General features: G+C 41.4%; 1 protein-coding gene across 1 annotated transcript in view; it reads left to right on the top strand.

Annotated features, from left to right (window-relative positions):
* elp4 (elongator acetyltransferase complex subunit 4) overlaps positions 1-25,322 on the top strand; it is a 48,911-nt gene that overhangs the window by 17,226 nt on the left and 6,363 nt on the right. The window contains exons 8-9 of the mRNA XM_025055396.1: positions 769-877; positions 2,731-2,837. Coding sequence (XP_024911164.1) covers positions 769-877; positions 2,731-2,837 — 216 coding nt within the window. The remainder of the gene's footprint in view (positions 1-768; positions 878-2,730; positions 2,838-25,322) is intronic.

Genomic DNA, 25,322 nt, shown 5'->3' with positions numbered 1-25,322 from the left:
TCCCACTTTCACCCCTGTATTCCTCCCTACTTCTATCCCTTCTTACGTGTTTCTTATTTTTTCTGTCTACTGTTTTTGGATTATGGCCATGTAATTCTTAATTCCTGACTTTTTGTTTTCTCAAACTGATTTAATTTATATATTTTTATAAACATAAAAACATATATACACAAAATAAACTTATAGATTCTGAAATTAATTTCACAATTCTGACTATTTTCTTACTAATCCAAGTCAAAGACTTAAAAAATATGTGGTTTATTGTGTTTTTTCATATATAATATGTATGATAAATTACTTTTGATTTTTCTTTATCCTAGACTTTAGAGATGACAAATCTTTGAAATTTTATCCTCCTACTTAAATCCTGTCCTCCTTCAGATTTGCTTCTTCATTGGCCTGACCAGTAGGGGGAGCTCTTATCATCATGCCTCAGTGACTTCCCTCACCCTCCTCACTCTCTCTCCATCCTGTTGTGTGAGGTTTGAAAGTGCTCAGATGTGATAATTAGGTTCTAACTTCCTCTGTGACTCCTCCACTGTACATGGATGATTTAAAGTGTGTGTCCATTGGTTTGCCCTGACATCAGCCGTGTGACCTCATCAGTGCCCTTTGCCCTCCGCACCTCATCAGCATCACCTGTTAAAGCCAGGGGCAGAAATGTCCAGGCCACAGGAAGTGATGACCTAATTTAATTGCAACACTGACGGCCCGTCGGGAGGCTTTTAATTACCTGCTCATGTCTTTCTCTCTGTGTCCATTCTGCAGGACAGAGCTCTAATGGGAAACATTACCAGGTTATCTGACTATTCCATTGCACTGGAGTCATTCAAAGGCTCAGAAAGAGAGACCAACCCGCTCTACAGAGATTACCATGGTAAAAACACACACATACACACACACACACTTACTCATCTTCCTCTGCGTCTTTGCCATCACACACACACACACTCATCCACAGTGTCGGTGCATTAAGGCTGGGGCTGGGCCGTGGATAGAGGCAGGGCAGCCCCCTCGCAGGCCAGGCTGTCACTGCACGTTAGTGTGCTCCTGCTCAATCAGACGTGCTCCTCAGTAGACAGGCCGGGGGGGATTCAGCTGCCACGCTGTACCCTCACCCTCTCCATCCATCGCTGCCTCCCTCCAGGACAGCCTCACTCTTTCTCCCTCCATCTCTCACCTCACCCTCCCCGCTCTCCCACCTCACCCCATCTCCCATCCCCAGTCCCATACCCCCGAGGCTCTGGAGCAGAGCACACCAACACTGAGGGGAATCGATATTCTCACCATCACTCTTCCTCTATCTGCCTCCATCTCCCTGTCCCTCGCTCAATGTCTCCGTGGCCAGCATGCACCGCTAATAAATGGAGAGACAGGCTTTGAGGAGGTGAAGAGGACACTGGTCTGGGGTAGAGAAGGGAAAGAACTTTTTACTGTTCTCACCAAGAAAAATTACTGGATTTTTTTAGATAACCTGTCCACGTGTCTGTTCAATGTCGCTACAGTTTTTAACCTGTCCATGTGTCTGTTCAATGTCGCTACAGTTTTTGTTTGTTTTTTTTGTTTTATATTGGGGATGAAGTTTTTACCACAAGAAAAGTGTTTTGATCTCACACAGATGTGATGTTTTCCCGATATGGTCTTCAGTTTTCTTAACTTTTCTGATATAAATATTAAGCTGTAGAAGAAGAATGTTCTGGAGGAAATAATTGTACAGGATTTGACGTCTGACAAACATCAATCTACACGTCCACCTGACCACAGCAGTCAAACTGGGTTCAGAAGGCAGGAGTAAGACGACTAACTCCTCTGTGTAACTCTCTTCTCCCGACGTCCTGTCTTTCATGAACAGTCCAGATCGTACAGGTTGTGACCGATGAAGGAACAAGGATTTGAGGCATTTAATGTCACATTTGGGTTACATTCAACAGCATGTTTTATTTAGACACCAAGTCCCAATGTGATACGCAATAAGGCAGTGGGAGATTTGTAAACAAACACAACATAGTCTTTCATAAATTAAAAGAAATAATTTTAAAAAAATCTTTGTGATTTACAGGAAACATTGCATTGTCTTAATGCTGCGTTCAAGGGACTTGTCATCTGGGGACAGCCTGTTTGGGTCATGAAATACATTTTTGTGTATGACTTTTCTAATGTGTGTTTATGAGTGCAAAGAACACATCTTGTGTAAGAGCGCGTGCGAAGGCGCGTGCGTGTCCGCATGTTTGCGGCAGCAGTTCAGGGCTGCTCAAAGCATGCTGGGAAGCCTGTCACTGCAAATCAGGCAAGGGGAAATCACCCAAGTGCACAGAGGAGAGAACCCACCATCCCCCATTTTATATCTATCTGTCTCCCTTTCTCTTTTACTCCCTCACTCTCTCCTTTTTTTTTCCTACTGACTCGTTCATAGCACTTCACTATTGCAGTATTACATCAGCTTCATGAACGCCCTGAGTTGATCAAAGTGAAGAATTAAATGTGAAACACATCCAGATTCTTCTCCTGGTTCTTTTACAAAACAAGTTTCTACTTTTATTGTCTCTGTTTGTTCCTTTGTGTCGATGATTGAATTATATTTACTGGGTTCACTCAGTGCAAGAATGAGTTCATTTCATACTAAAATTAAATGACATGTTATCTCTGGTTAACCCAATAATCCATATTAGAACACTTCACAAATATCACTACAGTGATTTCAGATTACATGGTCTTTTGTCTTTGTCACAGGGCTGTTACATGTGCGTCAAGTACCTCACTTGAACTGTCTGGCCAGTCAGCTGCCTGACCACAAGGACCTGGCCTTCAAGCTGAAGAGGAAACAGTTCAGTATAGAGGTATGTTATCGTCATCACTCGGTTAACACTGTGTTTTCTTCTCAAACAAAATACACCGTGTTTCTAGGCTCTTCACCAGCACTTTTGTTATTTGGTTATATTTATATACAGTATATTATATACTCAACTCGAATGTGCAACAGTTACTTTATTTAAAATGTCTTTGCTTTTGTTTGATTTGACAAAAATCCACCACTAAAACCCGAATTCTGTTCGAGCAGTCCACCTTGGTGACTCTGAGCTGTTTCATTGGGTGAGAAAATCCACCGTTGGTCTATTGATTACACACTGTTGCTGTCACACACAGGCCAGTGTTTCTCCTAGAGGTTATAGAGTGAAATGAATCCATATGTGCATTAATATCAGAGGCTTTTGACAAAAATAGAGAAGGTAAGTTGGGTTGGTGTTGGTTTGCAGTGTTGCACATATTAGGTTGGGCCAGTTGGTCCTTAAAGTATTGAAATGTTCTACTAAAAATGATGGGGTCTCTAAATGCCCCCTAAAAATGTTAATTTATATTTAAAAATATATATAAAAAACTGTGCAGCTATGCTTAAATAGACAAACACTGTGGTATCCTATTGTATGCAACTACCTCTCAGTTGTTGCATACTTTTGAGAAAATGAGAGGAAGAGAACCCAAAGAACACCATCCTCAAAAGAGTAACAATGAGGTGGAGGTATAATATGGAGAGAATTGGAATGTTCTTTGTGGTTGAAGGAGCTGTACGTTTATTGTGTCCATAACTGTGAGAATGACTGTGTTTACTAGAGAAAAAACATTATTTGCATATTTATGATTTTTGATTTATTTATTTTTTTCACCAACCAACCAACCACCTTCTTCTTCCTGTCCAACAAACTAATTTGCAATGTGTCACATCATCACTCTCACTCTGGGCAATCAATCTGTCACTGAACTGCCACTCTGGGGACAAATTAAGGGGCCCTCCTCTTAGCTAAGGCTCATGATTGGCCCTCATTACATCATCATTACCTTATCATACCCTCTGCTCGTTGGCTCTCAGTGAGTCCTATTGTCTCAGGCAGGAGGTGAACGGGAGTAATCCAGCACCCCCATTCCTACATCCTGCGGTCAGCCCCTTCTCATTTTATGCAAGCCTTAACTATCCTTCCCACCTTTTCATGCTACTGCATTAGCCCTCCACCCCTCCTTCCTCCGACCCCCCAAATGGGCCACTCCAGTATAGATTTATAGGGTCCATAAAAGTCAAGGTGGTTATCCTCAATGGTCTTTTAATTAGGCCTCTGTATTGGACAGGCCAGGGGGCCGAGGCCCAGCGCATCCTTGTAGCTCTGTGGGGCCTGGATACCGTGTCATATATCCCAGCAGCACATTGTTGGTCCGAGCTTTGTCAGTCTCCCTTGTTGAAGGAGTTTTACTGCGGTGTTTTTGTTAAACCGTGAAAGTTCGCTGCCTTGGCGTTGCCTTAAAAATAACATCTGAATTCTTAAATTGCTGCACTTGTGATATAGTAATTAGTGTGGGATGTCAGTGAAGGCGCTTGGCTCATGACACTCTAAATGGTAGGGAATTTCTCACGGAACATACACAACGTATCACATGACCACTCATGCATCAAATCCATCTAAACAAGTATAAGCCATTGTAAAACACTGATACGTTGTGGTGTAGCGTTCTCCGGCTCATTGTTGGGCTGTCATTAATTTGTGGATCACCTGAAGTGTCACAAAGGTATGATAGCGTGTTAGCTCTTCATCTTCATCATCTGTCAGTGGTGAGGCCTTGGCATACACCTGTGTGTGTGTGTCAATCATAGCCCAACAGTCATGCACTGACTCCCTGACTCATCATACACTGTGTCTGACCTGTTGGTCAACTGCCTCGGTGGGCCTTTGATTGACACGCGAGATGATGATTGGATTCTAAGCCCAGAGCCTGACGTGTGACAGCCTACACCATCCCTGCTAATCACTTCATTTACTCCAACTACAGGTCTCCTCGGCCCGAGGGCACCAATAGAGCATTTTCTCAGTGAGAGCCTCCTGCACTCCTGTCAACTTTTGACTCCTCTTTCATTATGTGTAACACAGCAAATCCAGCTGCTTTTGTACACCCCTTATTTGCACATTAATTTTTTATTGTGGTTCTTTTGAGTGACAGGTGATTGACGGTGTGTGCTCCTCACCATCTGGGTCAACCTAATTGCACGCTCAGTAGAGGTGCTAACTAAGTTTCTAATTGCTGTTTGACTCATATTCCAGTCATACTTGGGGAATGTGAAAGATATTTTGTTTTGCAATGTTTGTTTGGGCTGTAACTATTCAAAGTTTGAAATGGCACCAAGGTCAGGAGGAGTTCAGATACCAAGTACAGGATTCACGTTCACTCTCAACCTCAAACCATAAACCCCTGTTGAGCTATAGTTTTGTCTATAAGGCTGAAGAGTTTCATTTTTATCTACTGTGTGAATGTGACATGGGTTTTCTGCTTCACCAGATGTTAAAGAGAAACAAAATGCTGCATTTAAAACTTAGGGCACTTGCTATTATTTGTTGTTTATTCCAGGCCCTAATCTTACAGTTAAGATGAAGTTGAAGAGACATAAAATGTACATATCAGTACATGGTAAACACGCAAGGGTTAAAGAGAAATCACAGGACAGAGTCATTGGCGGTGTGAAAGTAATAATTACATTTTTGTATGGAATCTCCCTACACCAGCTATATACGTATAATATACTTTTTTTTTTCAAATAATGTCAACCAATACTTCAGTCTCTGCATCTTAGTATTTGAGTTCACCTGGCTCCGTGATAAACCAAATTAAAAAAAAAAAAAAAACGGTTGACGTTTCTGAAAGTTCAAGCTGCGGTTGATGAGCAGTTATTAGCCATGACGCCCGAGGCCAGAATTAACCTGTGGCCCTGTCTGAGCAGGTAGGGGTAGAGCTAGGTGTTTAGATGAGATTAACACATAGTCAGAGACACTTAGACAAGCACTTCTTGCTGCCACACTCAACGACACATTGATTTTGACGAAATCATACTTAAAAAAAAAAAAAAAGCACACCCATGCACATATGTCATCGAAACACAGTAGTATTCTGAATATGAAACCAACTCCAGCTTCCGTCGGTGCTTTTTCAGTACAAGGTGCACGCCGATGGTACAAAATTACATTCCCCTTACCTTTGCCTGACCCTTTAAACTGACAGACAATGTGCCTTTGGGGTACAGGGGAGCTGGAGGCAGGTCATGGGGTCAAATACAGTATAAGACAGAGATTTGTGTCAAATTAGTCTCGTCTTAAAGAGGCTATCTAGAAGAGTCTGCGGCACTAACAAACCATGACAACCTGTCTGAGAAGTTTCCTCCCATGTATTGGCTTTGCAATCATTTTTCCAGTCTCTGACAATTTTACATTGTCTAATAATGTTTTTTGTTGAAGTAGTCAGACCGTGACTTCATGTTGAATCACCTTGTGTTCATTTACTCTGTCTTAGCATTGATGGGATGGATAGTTCATTTACTCTGTCTTAGCATTGATGGGTTTTCCCTCAATGGAGTCCATTTACCATCAACCCTTCAAATGTATGGTACATTTGGTTTTGTTTGTTGATCTCGTCAGCAGAACCACTGGTTAGCTGAGTAGTTACCAGAACAGTTCTGGACGACCAGACCCTGCTACCTCCACGAGTGTTGGAAGATTGGACAAATGAGTTGCATTATTCACATGACAACAAATGGATCAAATTCTCAAATGTTAGTCTATCTCGTCCATACACAAGGACAGAGGCTAGTCTTGAGATGAGTGCGGTAAGAAATTGTCAGCAGAAAAATGTATAAATCTCATGATCGTACAAAGTAAAAGTCGTAGAAGATTTGATGACAAAGGTACACAAAAAGTCCGAGAGAGGTATGCAGGGCGGGTTAATGTCTCTTGGCATGTCCTCAAAATGTCTTGAAGACAGCGCCTGTGTCTGCCCCCCCGATGAAGCCTGTGGGTGCCAGGGGAAGGGTGTTAATGGACTCGTGAGGAACAGAGCACAGACTTGGGGAGAAGGGGGAGGCGTAAGCAGAGAGGAGCAGTTAAGTGATTTTCAGGTCAGGTCTAATTAAAATGAGGGTTATTCCTCCGAGGCACCAAACTGTCTAATTGAGACAGAAATAAAAAAAAGGGGGAGGGAAAGAAAAAAATGTACAATACAGAACAAGTTAGACAGAGACCAATTCCTCGGGGCTTGTTTGTGTGTGTGTTTGTTTATCGGATCATGTTCCATGCCTGGTCGTGTATGTTTCCTTGTGTCCCCATTGAAATTAAAGACAGCAGCAGCCAATATTTAGACTTCACCAAATTGGGTCAGTTGTACTTCCAGTAGCAGATCACAGCAAATATTTATGGTCTTACAATAACACTAATACAAACAGTTGAATACGCAACGTCCTTAACCTATTAGTAGCACGCGACCTCGGGTTCTCTACACATCTGCATGTTATTCCTACATTTGTCCTGGGAATCAGCATCAGCTGGGATCGGACCCTCGCCATAATATTGCGGTTTAATAATTCATATCTCCTCCCTCGGTGCAACCTCAACCTCCATCGCATTTTGGAATGAGGTGTGCTTATGGTTTCTTCGTACATGAAAACGAGCGAGTGAACACTTGGCACAGTCCTGCCAGTGGCACGCAATCGTACCTCTCAGCTGAACAATATTCACAACATACGTCAGATTTGCATTTATTATTTAACAAGGATTCTATCTATTCTGCAAATGTGCAGGGGTGTTTCAAAGAGTGCCCCGCTTGTAAAGTCTCTGCTGAGTCTGGGCTTTTGTGTTTGGTTTGTGTGTGAATTGCAGGCAAACATGTAGGTTTTCTTCTTTGTTTTGCTATTTGTATAATGTTTGTGCACATACTATCCAAAAGATCAGACTCCAGGTTAGATAATACCAATATTTGGAAATATTAGGGGTTATTTTTTTGTACCCTCAAATACACACAATTTACATAACATGATGGAAAACAATATGGTTCTACTAATAAAATTAAAATCAGTGAGTGAAAATAAAAAATATCATCATGTAGGTTTCTTGCATATCTGAAGATCATCTGACTGAAATAATAGTTAAAACTAAATATATAGTTGTGATGTATAGTCTGTGCAACATAAATATATAGTTGTGATGTATAGTCTGTACACAATGGCTGAATACTTCCATAAAAAGTAACAATTTTATTGCCCACTGCTGAAGGGGGGAAAAACATCTTGCGTCAGTTTTTTGCTATATTCTAGCACTTCTTAAAACCCAGTGCTTGTCATCATCCCAAGGCCCAAATGTTTTGAGGGTTTTTTGCAAACAGACAGTGTTAACGCAGAATAAAAAGGGGCATTTTTTGCTCCTCCTGCCAGCCTCAGTAAAAGTGCAGTCTGCAAGAACTGGCCCTGGAAGTGAAGCTGTTACATCAGTGACCGGTGAACCATGAACACCGTCCGTGCACCACTCAGGCCCCATCAGACCGGGCTGGTTATGCTGAACTCAGACCTGATTAAAGCATCTCTATTTGTCTTCAGCTCCCATTAGGGAGAGTAGTGGTGGGCTGTAACTTGCATGACATTCTATATATATGGGGTTTTGTGGTACCATAGGTTGTGTGTAAGTGCACTCAGAGAGAGCTTCCTATTAGCATAATGGCAGTGACCAAAGAACCTCAGGCGCCTGGTGCTTCGCAAATGGGCTCTCCGCTGCATTGTTAGTGTCAGAATTTTTATTTACACTTCTGTTGACCCATGACCTAAGACTCAGATATGACTTGAAAATTGTTATTTATTAAATAGGTTTTGGTGCTTTTAGTGTTGTGATCTTGTTGTTTCTGCTGACTCCTTTCCTCCATAAGGAGTCACTCTTCTCTCTCTTCATTTAACTGCACTGGAGATACAGGCTTGAGAAAAAGGCTTCATGTTGAATCACCTTGTGTTCAATAAGCCAGATATTCAGGACTTTAATGAATGTCCACTCAGGAATATCCCTTGAAACATTGTCACCGTGATTCACCATGACTTGGCTCAGAAGTTTCAAAGGACGGCGTTTGTCCCACTTTAAATGAAGCCGTCTCTTCACAGCTGTTGGTCCACGGGAGAATTGCAATCGCTGGCACAAAACGGCTCCACGGCCTGAGTGGTTCAAAGGTGGAATGTTGATCCGGTGCAGGAGCATCAAACTCAGGAAGGCTCTCTGCTTGGGACCTAAAAATAACTTTCCCACACTCTCATCACACTGAGTCCCACTGAATGGGAGCAGCAGCGGTGGTGTGTATGTGTGTGTGTGAGGGGGGTTCTCTTCTTCTTCCATCAGTAAAAACCGATGAGTTGTTGATAACCTTTTTTTTATGAATGGTCAACATAAAGACGCCAACCTTCACGTTGTTCACAACAACTTACTTTAACAATTTGTGTGCGGATCTACTCCTGTCTCCTGTCAGCGTTCGCTCATCGAGTCTTTCTCTGAAAACCTCTTCCCTTTGACTCAAAGCAAACCATAAAAGACATTTGTTTTACTAATCAGGGGAGTTACTTAACTCCTACGACTGAGAATATGGTTGTATTTAAAAAGGATTCACCCGACAGTCAACTCAGAGTTGTTTAAAGTTGTGTTGGCCTTCAGCCGGCTGGCTGCTGAATGACACTGTGCTCATGAATTTTATGAGGGCAAGTGTCCCCGTGTCCTTCAGAGGTCACAGGTGGCTGTTGAAAGGCCAGGCCAGATGACGGAGGATAGTTAGGACTCAAGAGAGCTCTGAATAGGCTTTAATTACACTCCGAGGATGAGCCAGAAGGCCACTGGAAGGACAAGTTTGCACTTCAAAAAGCAGGGTAGAGGGCAAGATGGTGGAACCTTATCAAAACATTTTGACCCCATCAACAAATTGGGGTTCACGTTGGGGTCAGGGGTATGTTTTTTTGCGGCAAAAATAAAACCCTTTCTTCATTTTTTTTTTGGTTCAGTCTTTTTTTCCTTTTGTGTGTGTGTGTGTGTGTGTGTGTACACTACCAAACACACAGGGTGGGGGAGGTACTGGGTGGGAGAATACTCCAGTGTGTGGCTTAACCAAACTTTTCTTTTGTCCCCAACAATGTTGACTGATGATGAGTGACAGGGGTGTTAGGAGTGGGATCTGGAGAACAGAATGCACCTAAGCAGTGGCGTCCTGAACCAACACAAAGGTCAAACCTGAGGCGACCTTTTTATCTACTGGCATATAATATTCCTCCATATAATATGTCATGCAATATGTTTGGACGTTTCACGTCTCTTTGCTGTGCTCAGGCTGACGAGCAGTATTTTGTAATGACACTTGAACACCATCTCAGGTTGGACTGATTGGATTTTGACAGTTGATAAATGTATTACAGTTTAGGATTCAGATTTAACTCCTTTGTTAAGAAATATTTCATATTATTGATATCAGTCGATTACAGTACTTTATTGTCTTTAATTGCACTGTTTTCTGTTAAGTCTAAATGTATGGAAATGCACCTTAAGAAGGATCTTTTTTTATTTTAACTCGTATGAAAATATCTGTTTATTGTTATTGCATCTATTCAGAATGAAATGAAATATTCAGAGTATTTTCCAGAATAAATGCAATGGTAATTTATACTTACTTTTGAAATATTTTAGTATGTTGGGAGAATTCTCTTTAAATGCTTTTGAAATATTTTAGCATGTTGGGAGAATTCTCTTTAAATGCTTTGGATTGGTAGAAAATCATTCATCTATTTACCAATTAGGAAAACAATTAATTGTTAATCACTAACACAAAATATGCAAATGTTGCTGACAGAGTGCTGTTCTCCCAAACACACTCTCTCTCCCTCTCTTATTCTTTCTCCCTAACCTCCCTACTAACATTATGCCCCGCTCTGAGGCAGAGATGAGGACCACTTGCGTGCTAGTATTACCCAGGAGGCAGTTGCAGACTGAGGGTTCTGAGGCCCAGGGATGGCTCTAGATGGCAGTTAGTGCAGAACCAGGGTTTTTTTCCACTTCTTTTTTTTTTGCACTGCACTCCTTCTCTTAACCCTCCCCCTTTCTGAGTTCAGTCGGTGATTGTAATGGGGTGTGACAGCTCACCTCTCCCTAGCGTGCCTACAGTCCTTGGAGCGTTAGAACCCCCCGCGTAACCCCACCACAACCCCCCAGAGTCCCGGAAGGCCACAAAGGTTACTCCATATGTTAGTCTGAGGGTTTTCATGAATCATTTTTGTCCCTAAGTATTAATAAAAAATATATTTCTATAATTAACACTGAAATAAATGTAATCTTTGACCAACATCATAGTTTCAAAGTAAAAAAAAATGTTTTGAAAATTTTAACTCCATCATCACAACATAGTTTCCTATTTGAACGTCATAAAAGCCCAATTAAGATTTGATGTTTCTGTAGATTTTGCAATAAAATATTTAGTTTTTGAACTATAACTTAAATTAAAACAGTTCTGTCAACTTTATTGGGACCGAGTTAAAATTTTGTGACGTCATAAGTTCCCATCTTCACCTACCCCGGTGGACAGCCATGTCTGCTGTAAGGTAACGACAGACCATAAGTCAGAGAGTAACTATCAGCCTGGTGTAATCTGACTTGTCTTCATTACAGACACTAACCAGTAATGGGCTTCCTCCACACATATCAGCCATTAGAGCAGTGTCTCTGACAGGAGGAGTCTTATTGGCTATGAAGCAGATGATAAAGAAGCCATGCCTCATTTACCTCCAATTTTTTTGTTCACATATCCCTGTATTAAAGTCAAGCACGAAGATGGCAAAGGCCTGCGTTAAAATGATTTATCTGCCCTCCTGTCTGCCGGTGGCTAATCTGCTCCTCCTGATTGCATTGTCAGCGATCGGTGCTTCTCTACAAGTAAATGATTTGACTGAATTAAAGGGTTTCAGCAAGTTTTTATTCAACACTCCATCCTTCAAACTTATTAAAAGTGATATAATTTGCTCGTTCTGCAGAGAACCTTGCACAATCTCGGGAGTTTACTGCAGAGCAGTACATGACGGAAGAGTTAATATTGTACAGTAGGTGGCGTTTGCCCCTGGTGGTGCAGTTGTCTTACACCTAAGGGGGGTTTTGGGTTCTGTCGTGTTATATGGCAAGTACAGATTCTGACCCGTAAGAACAACACACAACAACAATAATGCTAAGTTATGTTTTAGCAGTAGTTAACAACTAGTTTTCTCCTACCTTTCTCCTACCACAATTCTATCCAGCAATATTGCCAGTAAGTAATAGGTAATAATACTTTCTGACTTCTGTCATCATCCCAGTGTTTTCTTACAATTAGCCTACATGTTAGCATTTGCCGCGATGCGTATGATAGCCATAAGACTACAGATGATTAGCAACTAATCTTTTAAGCTTTCCTGCCTTTTTGATCTGTTAGCAGCTTGTGATCAGTCTTGGAAGTATTTGAAATATTTGATGAAGAGTCAAATCATTAGAGATAATATACCCGTTATTAGTATGGAAATTAGAAGCCAAATGCCACGGAGTACTGAGAGTTTGTCACTTGAGTGACAGTTAAGAAAGTCCTTTTTCAAAACACTGTATCTGAGATTTGCTTGATGTTTTTCCACCTCCACATTTGGCACATTATCCCCAGATGGCAGCTCACACCTTGTTGGTATTTAAGACGGATTTGAGGAAAATATTACCGGGTCGCGGTGATGGTTGCATTTGGAGGTGCCGCTCCCTCATAACGGGGAGGTGTCTTCAGCTGACAGATCACTGTCTGGATGAGAGAGCACAGCAGCATCCCACCTCATTACCGTAGCAACACACTAACCAAGGGACCGTCACACTGCTCACTGTGATTAAGATGTAAATTTCCTCTAATTGGAATGTAAATTCATACATTTATATGAAGACGTCAGCTGTCAGATTGCAATATTGTGTTCTTTTTTCCCCTCTCCCCTGTTCCCCAAGCAGGGACTAGGTGCCTGTAATCTGTATCATACTCCTGCAGCCCGTCTTGGGATTTGCCGTTTGTTTAATGGCGAGCCCATTGTCCTGCCTCCGGCCTGTCATTGTAATGCTTCCCATTCATGTTTCTGTGTTTTGTTGCGGTCTCATTTGCTCTTGCTACCTGTGTTTGTTCCCCCATGCATGGCTGAGCCGTCAGGGCTTTGAGGATGGGGAGGGACTCTGAGACGGGCCGGGGTCATTGGGTGGCCGTATTTTGTGTGTGCATCGATTACTTCTGCTGAATGTTCCTCAATGCAAATAAGTCTGCCACTTTGAGAGGAACCACATGTATCTGAAGTAATTAATTTTACCCTTGAATGCCAGCTGTGGTGTTGGTTTGATGTGTTCCAAATTGAGCTTTCTCACCAAAAAGGTGTTAATTTAGGGATTTGGCAGATGATGTAAGGCTGTTTGCCAACGTGTATAAATCTCCTATAACCTGGGTTCATAGCTCGTATCCTGCTAATTCCTGTATTCTGTCATCCTACAGTATGATGCCACTACAGTTCCTGTAGTACATTAACAGTTATTTTTGAGTTGAGTTTTGAGTTGAACTATTTCATTGTGCCTTTCATAAATCCTTTATGCAAAATGAATAACTATTTCATTGTGCCTTTCATAAATCTACACGTCCAAACCTATTTCCAATTTGAAGCCGTTGTCAGCAGGATTTTCCTATGAAATGACCACACAAAAAATTCACTGAAAGGTTTCTATGTTTTCTTGGGTTTTATTTCTGTTGCAATTAAATATGACGACCTGTACCAGTGGAAAACAAAAAACAGCAGGGGGCAGAATGGCAGCTATGATATCAAGATTTGCTGGTAAAACCCAAAGAAGAACAAAGACTGATGTGTTTGTTCTTCTTTTTTTGCCTTTGTTTGGAGACAAATGTCCTGTTTGTGTCGGGAAACTAAAAAATCGGAGCTGCGTTTTGTAGCGTTGCTTACCTACACTGGCAGCACGTAGCAAAACAGAGACATTCCTGACATTTAGATACTGCTTAATTCAACTCAGCTCATTATGTAACAGTCAAATCATTAACATTGACTGAGAACAACAGGAGTTTCAGACAAACAACGCATGATTAAGGCTGTTTGCATGTTTGTGCGTAGTAAAACCTTGGTGTGTACCCAAGCATCCCACACATCTCCCATACATTCCTGTTAGGCATGACAGCATGTGAAGTTTGACAGGTCACCCAACTTAACCTACGGGTAAGAGCAGCAGACAACAGTGGGTTGGAATATGAAAACAAGTAAATACATGAAGGATTGTCTTGCAGTGTTTGCTGTTGCTATGAGCCGGTTAGTAATGTAGTTGACTTCCAACTTGAAGGTCATGCATCAATTCCAGACTTGCAGGAGTGCATGTCGCACCATGTGGTAGTCTCTACTATCAGTAGGTAAATGGAAAACACCTAATTGTATCAAGGTCTCTGAGTATTAACGGTGTTTGAGCTTTAAGACAACAGAGCAGAGTTTAATGGTTAATACCTGAACGTGATGGTGGAAGCTGCACCTGTGGAAAATGCCATCAGCTCCGTCCGTGACAGAGCCCTGATTTCCCATGAAGTGTAATTGAGGGTTGAGTTGTGCACTAGGAATCCTGAAAATGCTGCCACAGCATGTCAACAGTACTCCACCCACCTGTGGTACTGTACGTACACAGCATTCCCGTCTTCAGTAATCCTCTGGTCAGGTGGGAATCCTAAATAAACCTGCTCTCTTCACTCTCCATCACCTTCTGTTAGTTTGGTCATGTGAAGAGTGTGGGAATCTGACGGGTTCACAGCAGTTTGTTCTCATTTTTTTACATTTTAGGGACTGTCAACGTAAACTCAGAAAATAATTATCATTCCAATATGTCTTCCAAACATCCCATTAGAACTTCCACAGTTTTTTAGCCATCACCCGACTGCTCAAGTGCCAGAGGGGGAAAGGCAACTTCCTTTAAATAATCACTTTTCAGCCTTACTTTTTGACATTTATTTAAAATGAGTTTGTTACAATCTTAACTAAATTTAAACATTTTAGATATTGGTACACTCTTATGGGGTTCACTTTTTTGAACGTGTTTCTTTTAAATTATGATATCTTCAGTCCAGTTTACCTTGATTTTCTTTCGTTTCTTTTAAATTATGATATCTTCAGTCCAGTTTACCTTGAATGACAACAGAATTCTCTCTATTTTCTGAAAACAACAGAACAACCATCAGACTTAAACACCGCTCCTCATGTCATGTTTTAGTTTCAGTCTACCTTTGACGTGCAGTGTCTCGACATTTTGATCCTGTCACGTCATCCTGTCAGTCGTCTGTTGCGGTCTGTATTGCCTGTCAGTCAGCCCACAGCACAGGTTCATGGCTCCGTTGCGGTCCAGTAACTCTTTTTATATTATTTGGTGGTTAAACATAAGACAAGGATCAACAGTGTTCAACTCTGTTCTTATCTTTTCCAGGAGTTATTGTACAAAACAAAACAGTGAGAAGTATAAACTTCTTCTGTCACATTTATACCTACATCATAGAAAGTTAACAAAGTTCCTATTTCAGTAAAGTTACATTTTTAGGAGATTGGACCAAGGAGAAGGGGAGAAGAAAGATGAACGAGATAATTTATGGCATGGAGACAGATACGGGCAAAGACTTGACTGCAGACTTGATAGCACTGAGTTGCTGTGGCTGGAACGGCACTACTGGTCCATGGTTTGCGATCGCTGTTGTAAAGGATCGCTTGCATGTCCTCTCCCCTTATGACATTCATATGAACAGGTGATGCATTCATTATCAGAAACAGGTGAGTCAATATTGACCCTGATGGCGTGTGCAGGTTTTCTGACATGTTTTTGTCAGATTAAAGATTAAAAGGAAAAAGATAAACGGTTAACGTAGCTAACGGTTACCCGACCTTTGATGATAACTAACTATTTTCCGTGGTCTGTCACATGTCCAGTTTACCCTTGGGCTCTTTTACTACACATGACTATACAGCTATGCGGGCTTGGCTCAGTCGCAGCACAGACGAACGGTTCGAGTGAGAGTGGAAGGGAGGAAGAACTGGGGCAGAGTGAGACTGAGGAGGAGAACCATTTTTGTCCCCAGGTATGACAGAGTCACTCATGCAGAAGGATCCCACATGGAAGGAAGTGGGCAGAGCAATGGAGTGGTGTGGGCTGGGGAGGAGGGGGGGGGTACGCAGAAACTCTTGGCTCCCACTCTCATTTGCCCCCTCCACCTCCTACCCCCTCCTCTCTGAACCACATCTGTCTTCTTTTCTCTGCCACACATCTGCATCCGCATCCTCCGCTCACCTTGTCTCCAGTTTTTGTCACTTTTTCCAGCGGCTTTAATGTTTTTTAGGAGCTCACATTTTTCCACACCTGCCATGTTGTGACAAACTTACTGCAGTGGGTTTTTTTTTTTTGGCCCATTTATTTTGGCTTTAACAGCCCTCGCAGTTACCGTTACCCCATGCGGTCCTTCTTACATGCAAATACGTGTCTGCTCTATAGTGATCTCCATTATAGTCGGTGGCAGTGCTATCTCATGGCTGCATGCATTAAAACAATTAAACTTTGCCCCTCCTCCATCACAACAATCATTTGCGGATGTGTTGGGTGAAATTTAGCAAGAAATTATCATTTTCTGAATCACTTCACTTTGCCTGCTCGATGTTTGTTTCATTCCCTTTCATTCTTTCTTTTCCTCTTTGAGCTTCAAAAGACCCGGAGCCCCCCTGCATGTTCTTCTTTTTACTTCCATTATCTGTACTTTTTTTTTCTTTTTTTCATCATTATCCAACAGCACTTTTCTGTGCGTACAAATGCTTTCTGAACGGCGTCCTTTCTTCCCTTTCAGCCTGGATGTCATTGTTGCTGCCTGTGGGCTGGGTGTATTTATTTAGGGGTAATTGGTGTGTGGATGAGTGAGGTAATGAGGTGCATCCACACTTGGCTGCTCCCCTTCCTGAGAGCAGACATGGTGTAGCTGGGCTCCGTCTTGAGCTGCGTCACATGGCTTTCTTCAGCACACAGACCAGAATGGCTCTTTCATACCCAGGTGGAGAAACACAATCGCTGGAGCTGATACCTCAATGAGGCCGCGGCAGTGTGAAGTACTTTTTTCTGCGTGTGTGTGTGTATATGTATGTGTGTGTTTGTCGGCAGGGAAAGAAAGAAAGAAAAAAAAACAGCCCTTCACTGTTAGTCAGTCTCTGTCTCGAGCCCGTGTTTGTCTGGCAGCTTGTGTTTGTATAAGTGATTTTCCCTGTGTGTTTGTAAGTGCATGTATATCAGGCTGAGTGGGTGTTCAATTGAGCTCAAGAAGGACCTTTGGCTCTCGTAGCCCCCTGCCAACCTCAAACTGCCCCTCGCGTCCTGCAGAGTTACCTAATGATTTCACTTACACCTCCCTGATCTGTCTGGGCCGTGTGGCAGCAACCATCTGACACTTCAGCCTTTACATGTCATTTGCTGCCTCATATCGTGTGAAATTCAATTGCACAAGTCCAACTGTAGCCAGTGTGGTGGGATCTCCCCGTTTTTTGTTTTTTTTTCACCCTCTCCGTCTTACTCTGTCTGGATCTCAAGCTTATTCCACAACCAACAACAAACCTGATAAAACTGAGAGACTTTAACTATTGCCTCGGCAGAGATTACGAATTTGACCTAATGATTAATTTGTGGTTTTCTGCGAATACTCCATATGGTATTTGGTGTGTAATTTAACAAATTTAGGAGTTGTCTAATCTAAGGGTGGACACAAAAATGTGAAATTCATTTAAAATTTCATTTTAATCAGTGAATGCAGAAAAATAATTTACTCCCAACATCCAATAGTTGATATATAATTATAAAAGGTTTGATTGTTATCCTTCAGCAACATCAATATTTTAATGTGATTAGACAAGGACAGTCAAAGAATCATTTTTTAAATACAAAATGATGAATCATTTTGTGATTTTCTTCACAAACATACAGTTATACTGTGACAAACTTTTTTTTTATTTTTTTTTAACTCTCTTAAATTTTCTCTTTTCTCACATTCGTGACAGTGTTTGAACGTAGTTACCAGCAGCTGAAGTTTTTAATGAAATCTGGGATGTTTGAAGCCTCCCACAGGTGTTCGGCAGATAATGTTATGCATAGATTGTCTTGTTGTTATCAGAGTAATTGGTGTAGACCTGCCAGCCCTTTGATAGACACACAATTACTGTATGTGATGCAAAAGTGGACTCATTTTAGGGCACGATTTGAGTTGCTAATGGTGCCTTATTCAGCTTTGGTCTGTCCCCAAAAGTGTCGGGCCAAATCAAACACGCCGCTCCGGGGTAATTGAGGCCCACTCCGCACCCCCTGCGGTGAGCAAGGCAGAACTGTAATCCCCTGACAACTCTGACTTGGCCCCAATCTGGCAGGCTGCCCATTTCCCAGCAAAAGCCCCAACTCTGCACCCGAGCGAGTGAAGAAGTTAGACGGGACGGGAGGAAAAGCTTTCCAATTCCACCGTCTCTTTCAACTCATAGACTCTCTCTACATCTACATGCAACTCTTACATTTAAGCTCTTTACTCTTCGCACAGCAATAGTCAGTCATTCAGCCGCACCAGGCTTTTATAGTGTAAACTACAAACGTGTTTTCAATCCTTTCTTTAAAGGTTTCTATAACTTCGGTGTAACAAAAAAATAGGAATAATTTTGTTTGTTAAGTGAACCCATATATTGATCGACTTAATTCATTTGTGAAATTAATCAGATTAAAATTTTGAAGCCTTTAACACATTGGCAGAATGATGTGCCCTGTATATTAAACGATGTCAATGTCCATCCACTTATTGCGTTGCTCCGATACGCAGACGATACACATATTGTCATTTACAAACACAAGAAAAAGTTGTTGTTTCACCGAAACATTTTAATCCGTATATAGTCATATACCGTCTTAATACCCAGCATGCATTTGTCGAGTCTTCAACTTCAGGTCAGAAAACAAGTTTGCGTCAGAGCAGCTTCCCTGACGGAGGGCAGTCAGTAAGTCTACGACTGACAGGCTGACTGACACAATTGTCAGATGGATTGTGATCAGTGTCGACTGATTCATATTGTTGAAGACAAACGCTTCACGGAAGTTTCTGAAAGAAACTGACAAATCGCTGTCTAGACGCAGAGTAATGACTTGTTCTCACCAATTCTATAAAGGTACATTTAATAATTCCATCATCATCATCATCATCATCATCATCATCATCATCACACATACATTTACCGGCTGATATTTGTCTTTATCTGCGGCAATAGATGGAAAAAGCTTTTCTGTCATGTTTAGTTTTCAAGATTAATTACAAACACGGTTAATCATGATTAATCCAGAGGTAATCTGTGATTAATCAGATTGAAATTTTTAATCCTTCAATAAAAACACATTACTAATAGACTCATTCATTGTTTCCAATGCTGACTTTAAAACTTTAATTTCTGTAAAATGTAAAAGGTTCTGTTCACAAAACCTCAATCAGTCATTTTAACAACAACAACTTAGTTTTTTCCTCTTTTTTTTTTTTTTTTTACAATTTTTTAGTTTATGTCCATGCTTACGTCACACTCTAGTTTGGTCAATGTTGGTCTGTGACCTTTTTGAAGTGACTTTTGGACTGGAATAATGGACTAATCTGGACCAATTTCTGGCATCAATACAACTCAGTTATTATATTAATCACAATCTCTGTGGTCCATGTTCCATTATGTTGGAAAAGAAAAATCTGTAAATTTGTGGCGTTCATGATCATCTTAACATCTATTTATCATGTACACTTATATGTATAGATATACATATATATAATATTATTATTACTACGATTCATGAAGTTAACAACCCTATAAATAAATTTCATGTGCATTCTTGTACGATGCTTCTATTGGTGTTGTTTAAATAAAGAGGGAAAAAAAGGTAACACATGCATCAAGAAAAGATCACACATGTACTGAGCACCGTCGTTCCCATTTTTATATTTGGCCTTCGTGCTCCCCAGGCCATGGCTCACTGTTTTAATGGCTCTTTTAAAGCGCCGCAATTAACACTCATCCACCGCTCCAGGTTAGGAACGCGCTGATGACTTTCCAGATAAATGAGAAAACACAAAACGGGGATTCTTCAGCACCCACGGTGCTTCAAGGACCTAGAGGTTGTAGTGTGAATGGAGGGTGGTGAATTTTTTGACAGGGTAGCAGAGGTGATGTCTGATTCCGTCTGACATTTCGAGCACCCGAAAGGTGTCTTTGCCAACAGTCTACCCTGGGAGCACCTCACCTAGCTGTGGCTAAATATACACAACCACCTGCCCACGGGGACTACATTGGTGAGGACAGAAGAGGTGGAGGTTGGAACAGGGACGGGGGGGGTTAATGGACAGCGAGGAAATGAGACAATAAAGGACAGACGAGCCGTGCTTATAACTGGTGCTGTTCCTTGACACCTTGTGTTTATAACTGGTGCTGTTCCTTGACACCTGCGATCTCATCTAGTTTGGGCTACAATGGGTTCAGACTGAATGGGATAAAAATCCAAACTCTTGCGCTGGGCAGGACGGTGATCATATTTTTGCAATCCGTTGTTTCATATTATATTAATCGACTTAATTCATTTGCGGAATACATTTTTTAGCATTCACCACATTGGCAGAATGATGCGCTCTGTATATTAAATTATATCAATATCCATCCACATGCCATTTACACACACAAGAAAAAGTTTTATCCATATAACATTTTACTGTACAACAGCAACATATATTAGTTGCCTCTTTTGTTTTCTCAGTAAAATGTGGATGTGCCGTTTGTTGGTCCAGAGTTCCATGTCCATTCATTGTCCGTTGATTGTCCGTTCATTCATCTTCCACAGTTTCATCCTGTCAAGAGCCATGTGGAGAGCACTGGGTGAAGGGTTGAATGGTCCCTGAATAATTCCATCACAGGGCCACATGTAGGGACTAACAAGTCCTCACACTCGTATTAACAACCATTGTCAGTCTCGTCTTTTCAACGAACCTAATCACTAATCTGCACATCTTTAGACTGTTGGGAAACGGGATTAGCTGCAGTGAAGCCTTGCACAAACTGGAGGAACATACAAGCTCCCTGGCCAAACATGATCAGTTTAGATCCGGAAGGGAACCATCAACCTTCTTGCTAAAAGGTGGCAACAGACCAAGTGGCGCAATTTACCATATTTACCTACCACACTGAAAGGCTGTAAAGCTACTGTTTTGTTGGATTTCTTTCAAAGTAAAGCCTCTCAGATTGTTGTTTTTTTATCATATTGTTGTTGTAGTATTACATTTTCATGATTGTACCCTTCAAGGCGTGACTGTAAATCCACATTTTTAACAGAATGACACTCTGCACATTGAGTTTCGGGTCAGCCAGTTGTACTGAATAGTAACAACTTTTGATGCTCCCCAGCGGCCGCTGATACGGAGTGAATAGCCTTAGAGGCTCAAGGCTGGTCTATGTGTGGCCCGGCTGGTCCAAGTCAGCAGTAATGACTGGCTTTGGCCGGCATGCCTGTTAATGTGAATGGGGTTACTCTGGGCAACACCTTTTCAGCTGGGTCCTATGAAGTCCCCAGTATGGTGGTCTTTGTCCACACAAGGGCTGTCCTCTCAGCAAAAAGGGCTTCTTTTTTTGTGGGGACTATCAACTGGTGATGGATTACACCCCCCCCCCCCCCCCCCCCCCCCCCCCCCCTTTATTCTTCTGGGGAGGGGTACTAACAGACATAAATGCATACTAACATAGATGTGCAGTCTTGTCCATGTGTAAAAGCACACAAGTGTGATAAACACATCAGCACATTGTACTGCTTGGCTTCCCCCGGTGGTTAAAAATGAAACACCAGTTCATTTCTCTTCGGTGTGTAAATGCCTTAATCTTGTGATTTCTTTTTTTTTTCACTGTTTCCTTTGTTATTACGTAATATTTTCTATGTTCAACACCTGTTTTTCCCCTTTTCTTTACTGTTGTTCAGGAAAGCTTTTCCCTTCAGCCCATTTGTCGACATAAATGCATACTAACATAGATGTGCAGTCTTGTCCATGTGTAAAAGCACACAAGTGTGATAAACACATCAGCACATTGTACTGCTTGGCTTCCCCCGGTGGTTAAAAATGAAACACCAGTTCATTTCTCTTCGGTGGGTAAATGCCTTAATCTTGTGACTTTTTTTTTTCAACTGTTTCCTTTGTTATTATGTATTTTTTTCTATGTTCAACACCTGTTTTCCCCTTTTTTTTACTGTTCAAGAAAGCTTTTCCCTTCAGCCCATTTGTCACTGTTAAAAAAAAAGCACCTGCCAACATCTGGCTCTTGTTTGTAAAGGGGTCGGACACATGCTGCATTTACTTCCGGATGAAATGTCTGTGTAAACAGAGACAGTCAGTTAATGGTTGTTTTTTTTTTTTCTCAACTCAAATCACAGTTATAGAAACCTTAAAATCCTTATTGTTACTGACAATTCACAATTTCCAACATCATGTTATGACATTACCTGCTCGGCTTTTAAGTCGGTTGGTAAAATATTTCAGTCCTGAAGTTTATGGTTCTCTTTTTGCAGAAAAGGCAAAAAAAGGGTACAGTAAGATACAGTAAAGGTAAGCCAGAATTATAGTAAATTAATCAAATGGAAAGCAAAAAAACTCAAACAAATTTAATTAAAAAAATCTCATATTTTGCAAAAAGAAAAAAATGAAATAAATTACTCAGAAATTAGGCATATCAAACAAAAATAACTAAAGTTTTGTTTAGAAAAATTAAATAAAACTTTGCAATATAAAGCTAAAGTATGACTAAATTAGCTATTAAAAGGGTTATTAAAAGTCAAAGTCACAAAAACATATTGCAAAATGTTTCCCCTAAAAACTAACTACAAAAGAAAACAAAGAAAAACTATAGTTTAGTTGTTGTTGCTCTCTGTGGCACCAGGGAGGGACAAAACAAACCAATATGTCGCTGTTCTGGCTTTCAGTGCCGTGATGCTACTTGAAGGAAGTACAAGGAAGCAGGTGGTTGTGGGAGATAAGGCCTACACACCTGAGGTGGGGGGCGGAGGTGTCATCATGTATAACAGTAAAGATATTTTACCTGGCTGATGATGCTGTTCACTGTCAACTCCCCCTCACTCCCCCGTCTGCAGTCACAGTCCCTTTGATTCTCAGACACATCTTTCACGGCCGCTCCTTTTCAAACACAACATAAGACGTGATCTCCGTGTGAGAGTGATTGCCTCCCCCTTCCCTTGCCCTCCCCGTCCCTTACTCCTCTCAAGGGGTCAGCCACTTACGCGGGCTGACACAGTAACCTCTACATGACCTTTGGTTTTGCCAAACGTTATGTCTGTGAACAGTGAAAGTGACATGAGAGAAATGGAACGGTGGTTTTCAGACATAGAGCTTCACTGTATAGACCTGCTGTTAGCGTTCACCTGGTAAATAACACGTACGCTGGGACGCAGCCTCGTAGAATTACTGTGAGGCTTTTAATTGTTGGCCTGCAGCCTTTTTCTTTCTCTGGCTTTCAGCTCTTTGGGTTCCATATCTTTAACTATTTATTATCACTATTATTGCAAAATGAAAATATCTCTACATAAGAAGCAATTGAAAGATTAGATTAAAAAAGATTGAACTTTATTAATTATTATTAATAATAATTTTATAATTTTTTTTGGTGTCCTCCAACACTCCAGGAACATAAAGGATTTGGTTAATTATTCTCTTCAAAGTGATGCTAGCTTTACAATATAAATATAAATGGTATTTACTGTGGCAGTGGAACAGAAATGAATGAAGGAATGAATCAAGTTTGTTTTGTTTATGTTTTTTGATTTTTTTTGTAGCAGTTGTTGTTGAATACTAGCCGCTGTCATTACTCATGCAGCCAGCGTGGTTGCTGTGGAAGTATCTGTGGTGAAGGCAGCACTTAGACATGTTTGTAATCTTCGCCCTCATTCTCTCAGGGCTCCATGTCAGTGCAGGGACGGACCAGCGCTGTCTGGCTATGCCCCAGCCCATAACACCAACTAACCCCCTCCTCTTTTTGCTCCTCATCATCTCTGGGGTCAGTGTGCCCTCACTCCCTCACCCCCTCACCCTATAACGCCCACGGTCCGTACCAACACTGCCATCCAAAGAGAAAACAAAATCCAAACTGAAAAGAGACAAAACGGCCCCACGCTGCGCCCTCCGTCAAAGCCCTTGACAGTTCCTGAGCTGAGGCCCCTCCAGGAGCCTTCATGTGAAGATGATGAGGATGAGATAACAAGTCAAGTTGTTGTGCTGAAGCACACTTCCATTCTGGCTTTTGTTGGTCTGTTTTGGTTACTCAGAGACATCACAGAGGCAACTTGAATACTAATCGTGTCGCGTTTAGCCGAATGACGGACCATCAGATGCTGCTCTACATCCATATGTGGAGCGTGAAGAGTAAACGTGACACTAGTTATCCCAGAGAAGCACAAACAAGCATTCCATTAGGGTTAAGAAAAAACCAATAAGCAAATCAGACGCCTGCTCCGACACGCTTGGTTTTAATGAAATCCAGTCACTTGTTAGTCCGTTCCAATTCTTTCAGTCTTGGTGAATATAATTACACTCAAACTGTCTACTCATCCTTTTCACTGCCTGCTGCCTCCTCTGTCACAAACGTTATCCGTCAAAGTGAACAGATGAGGAGTCTGTGTCTGTATCTGCCAGGCTGCCTGACTGTGTTGTAAAGCCAGGTCTAAAAGTTCAAAGAGTACACATTTGGTTTGTTTTTTTTATAGTAAAAAAGTTCCTAAAGTTGCTTGTTTACAGCCTGGTTGTTGTAGACATTGTTTCTCCTGTGATCCAGATCAGGCAGCAGGTGACATGACGAGGGGGTGACAAACACCCAACACCCAAAAACCAAAAGGGAAATTTGAGACGGCTCATGGTGTATCGGTGTAGAATGACTTTAAATCTGTGAATTACTAAGACACGGGGATTCCGGTCCTGAAACCAACAATAATTCCTATTTATTTTCTAATTTAAATTTGAAAATAAATAAGAAATATTGACCAAAAAAGGTAAATTTGAAAAGTAAAGAAGAAGAAAAAAACACAGCTTCAAACTACCCCTGTCAACAGGTTTTTCTTTAAGAGCAAGGATCAGGTTTCACTCTTCCACAAAAGAAGAGGAAGGCAGAGCTTCTTCTGGCTTTTGTTAGATGCAGGTGGGCTAGAATTTCCCAAGTGATAGCATTTATACTTCAGTGTTTTTCATTCACAGGGAAGAGGAAGTATTGTAAAATATATATATATATATATATATATAGGTCACGTATGAACATGTAGTATCAATGGAACAACTGGTTAAGTCTCTACGTGTATCAGAAAGGTCACGATCTACAACTTCCAACGTCTTCCTGTAGGTGCTGGTGAGCTGAAGGCAATCCTGGAGGTTCT

The sequence above is a fragment of the Cynoglossus semilaevis genome, chromosome 5, assembly GCF_000523025.1.
Source record: "Cynoglossus semilaevis isolate Cse_v1.0 chromosome 5, Cse_v1.0, whole genome shotgun sequence".
Taxonomy (NCBI): Eukaryota; Metazoa; Chordata; class Actinopteri; order Pleuronectiformes; family Cynoglossidae; genus Cynoglossus; species Cynoglossus semilaevis.
This window is presented reverse-complemented; position numbering and strand designations above follow the sequence as displayed.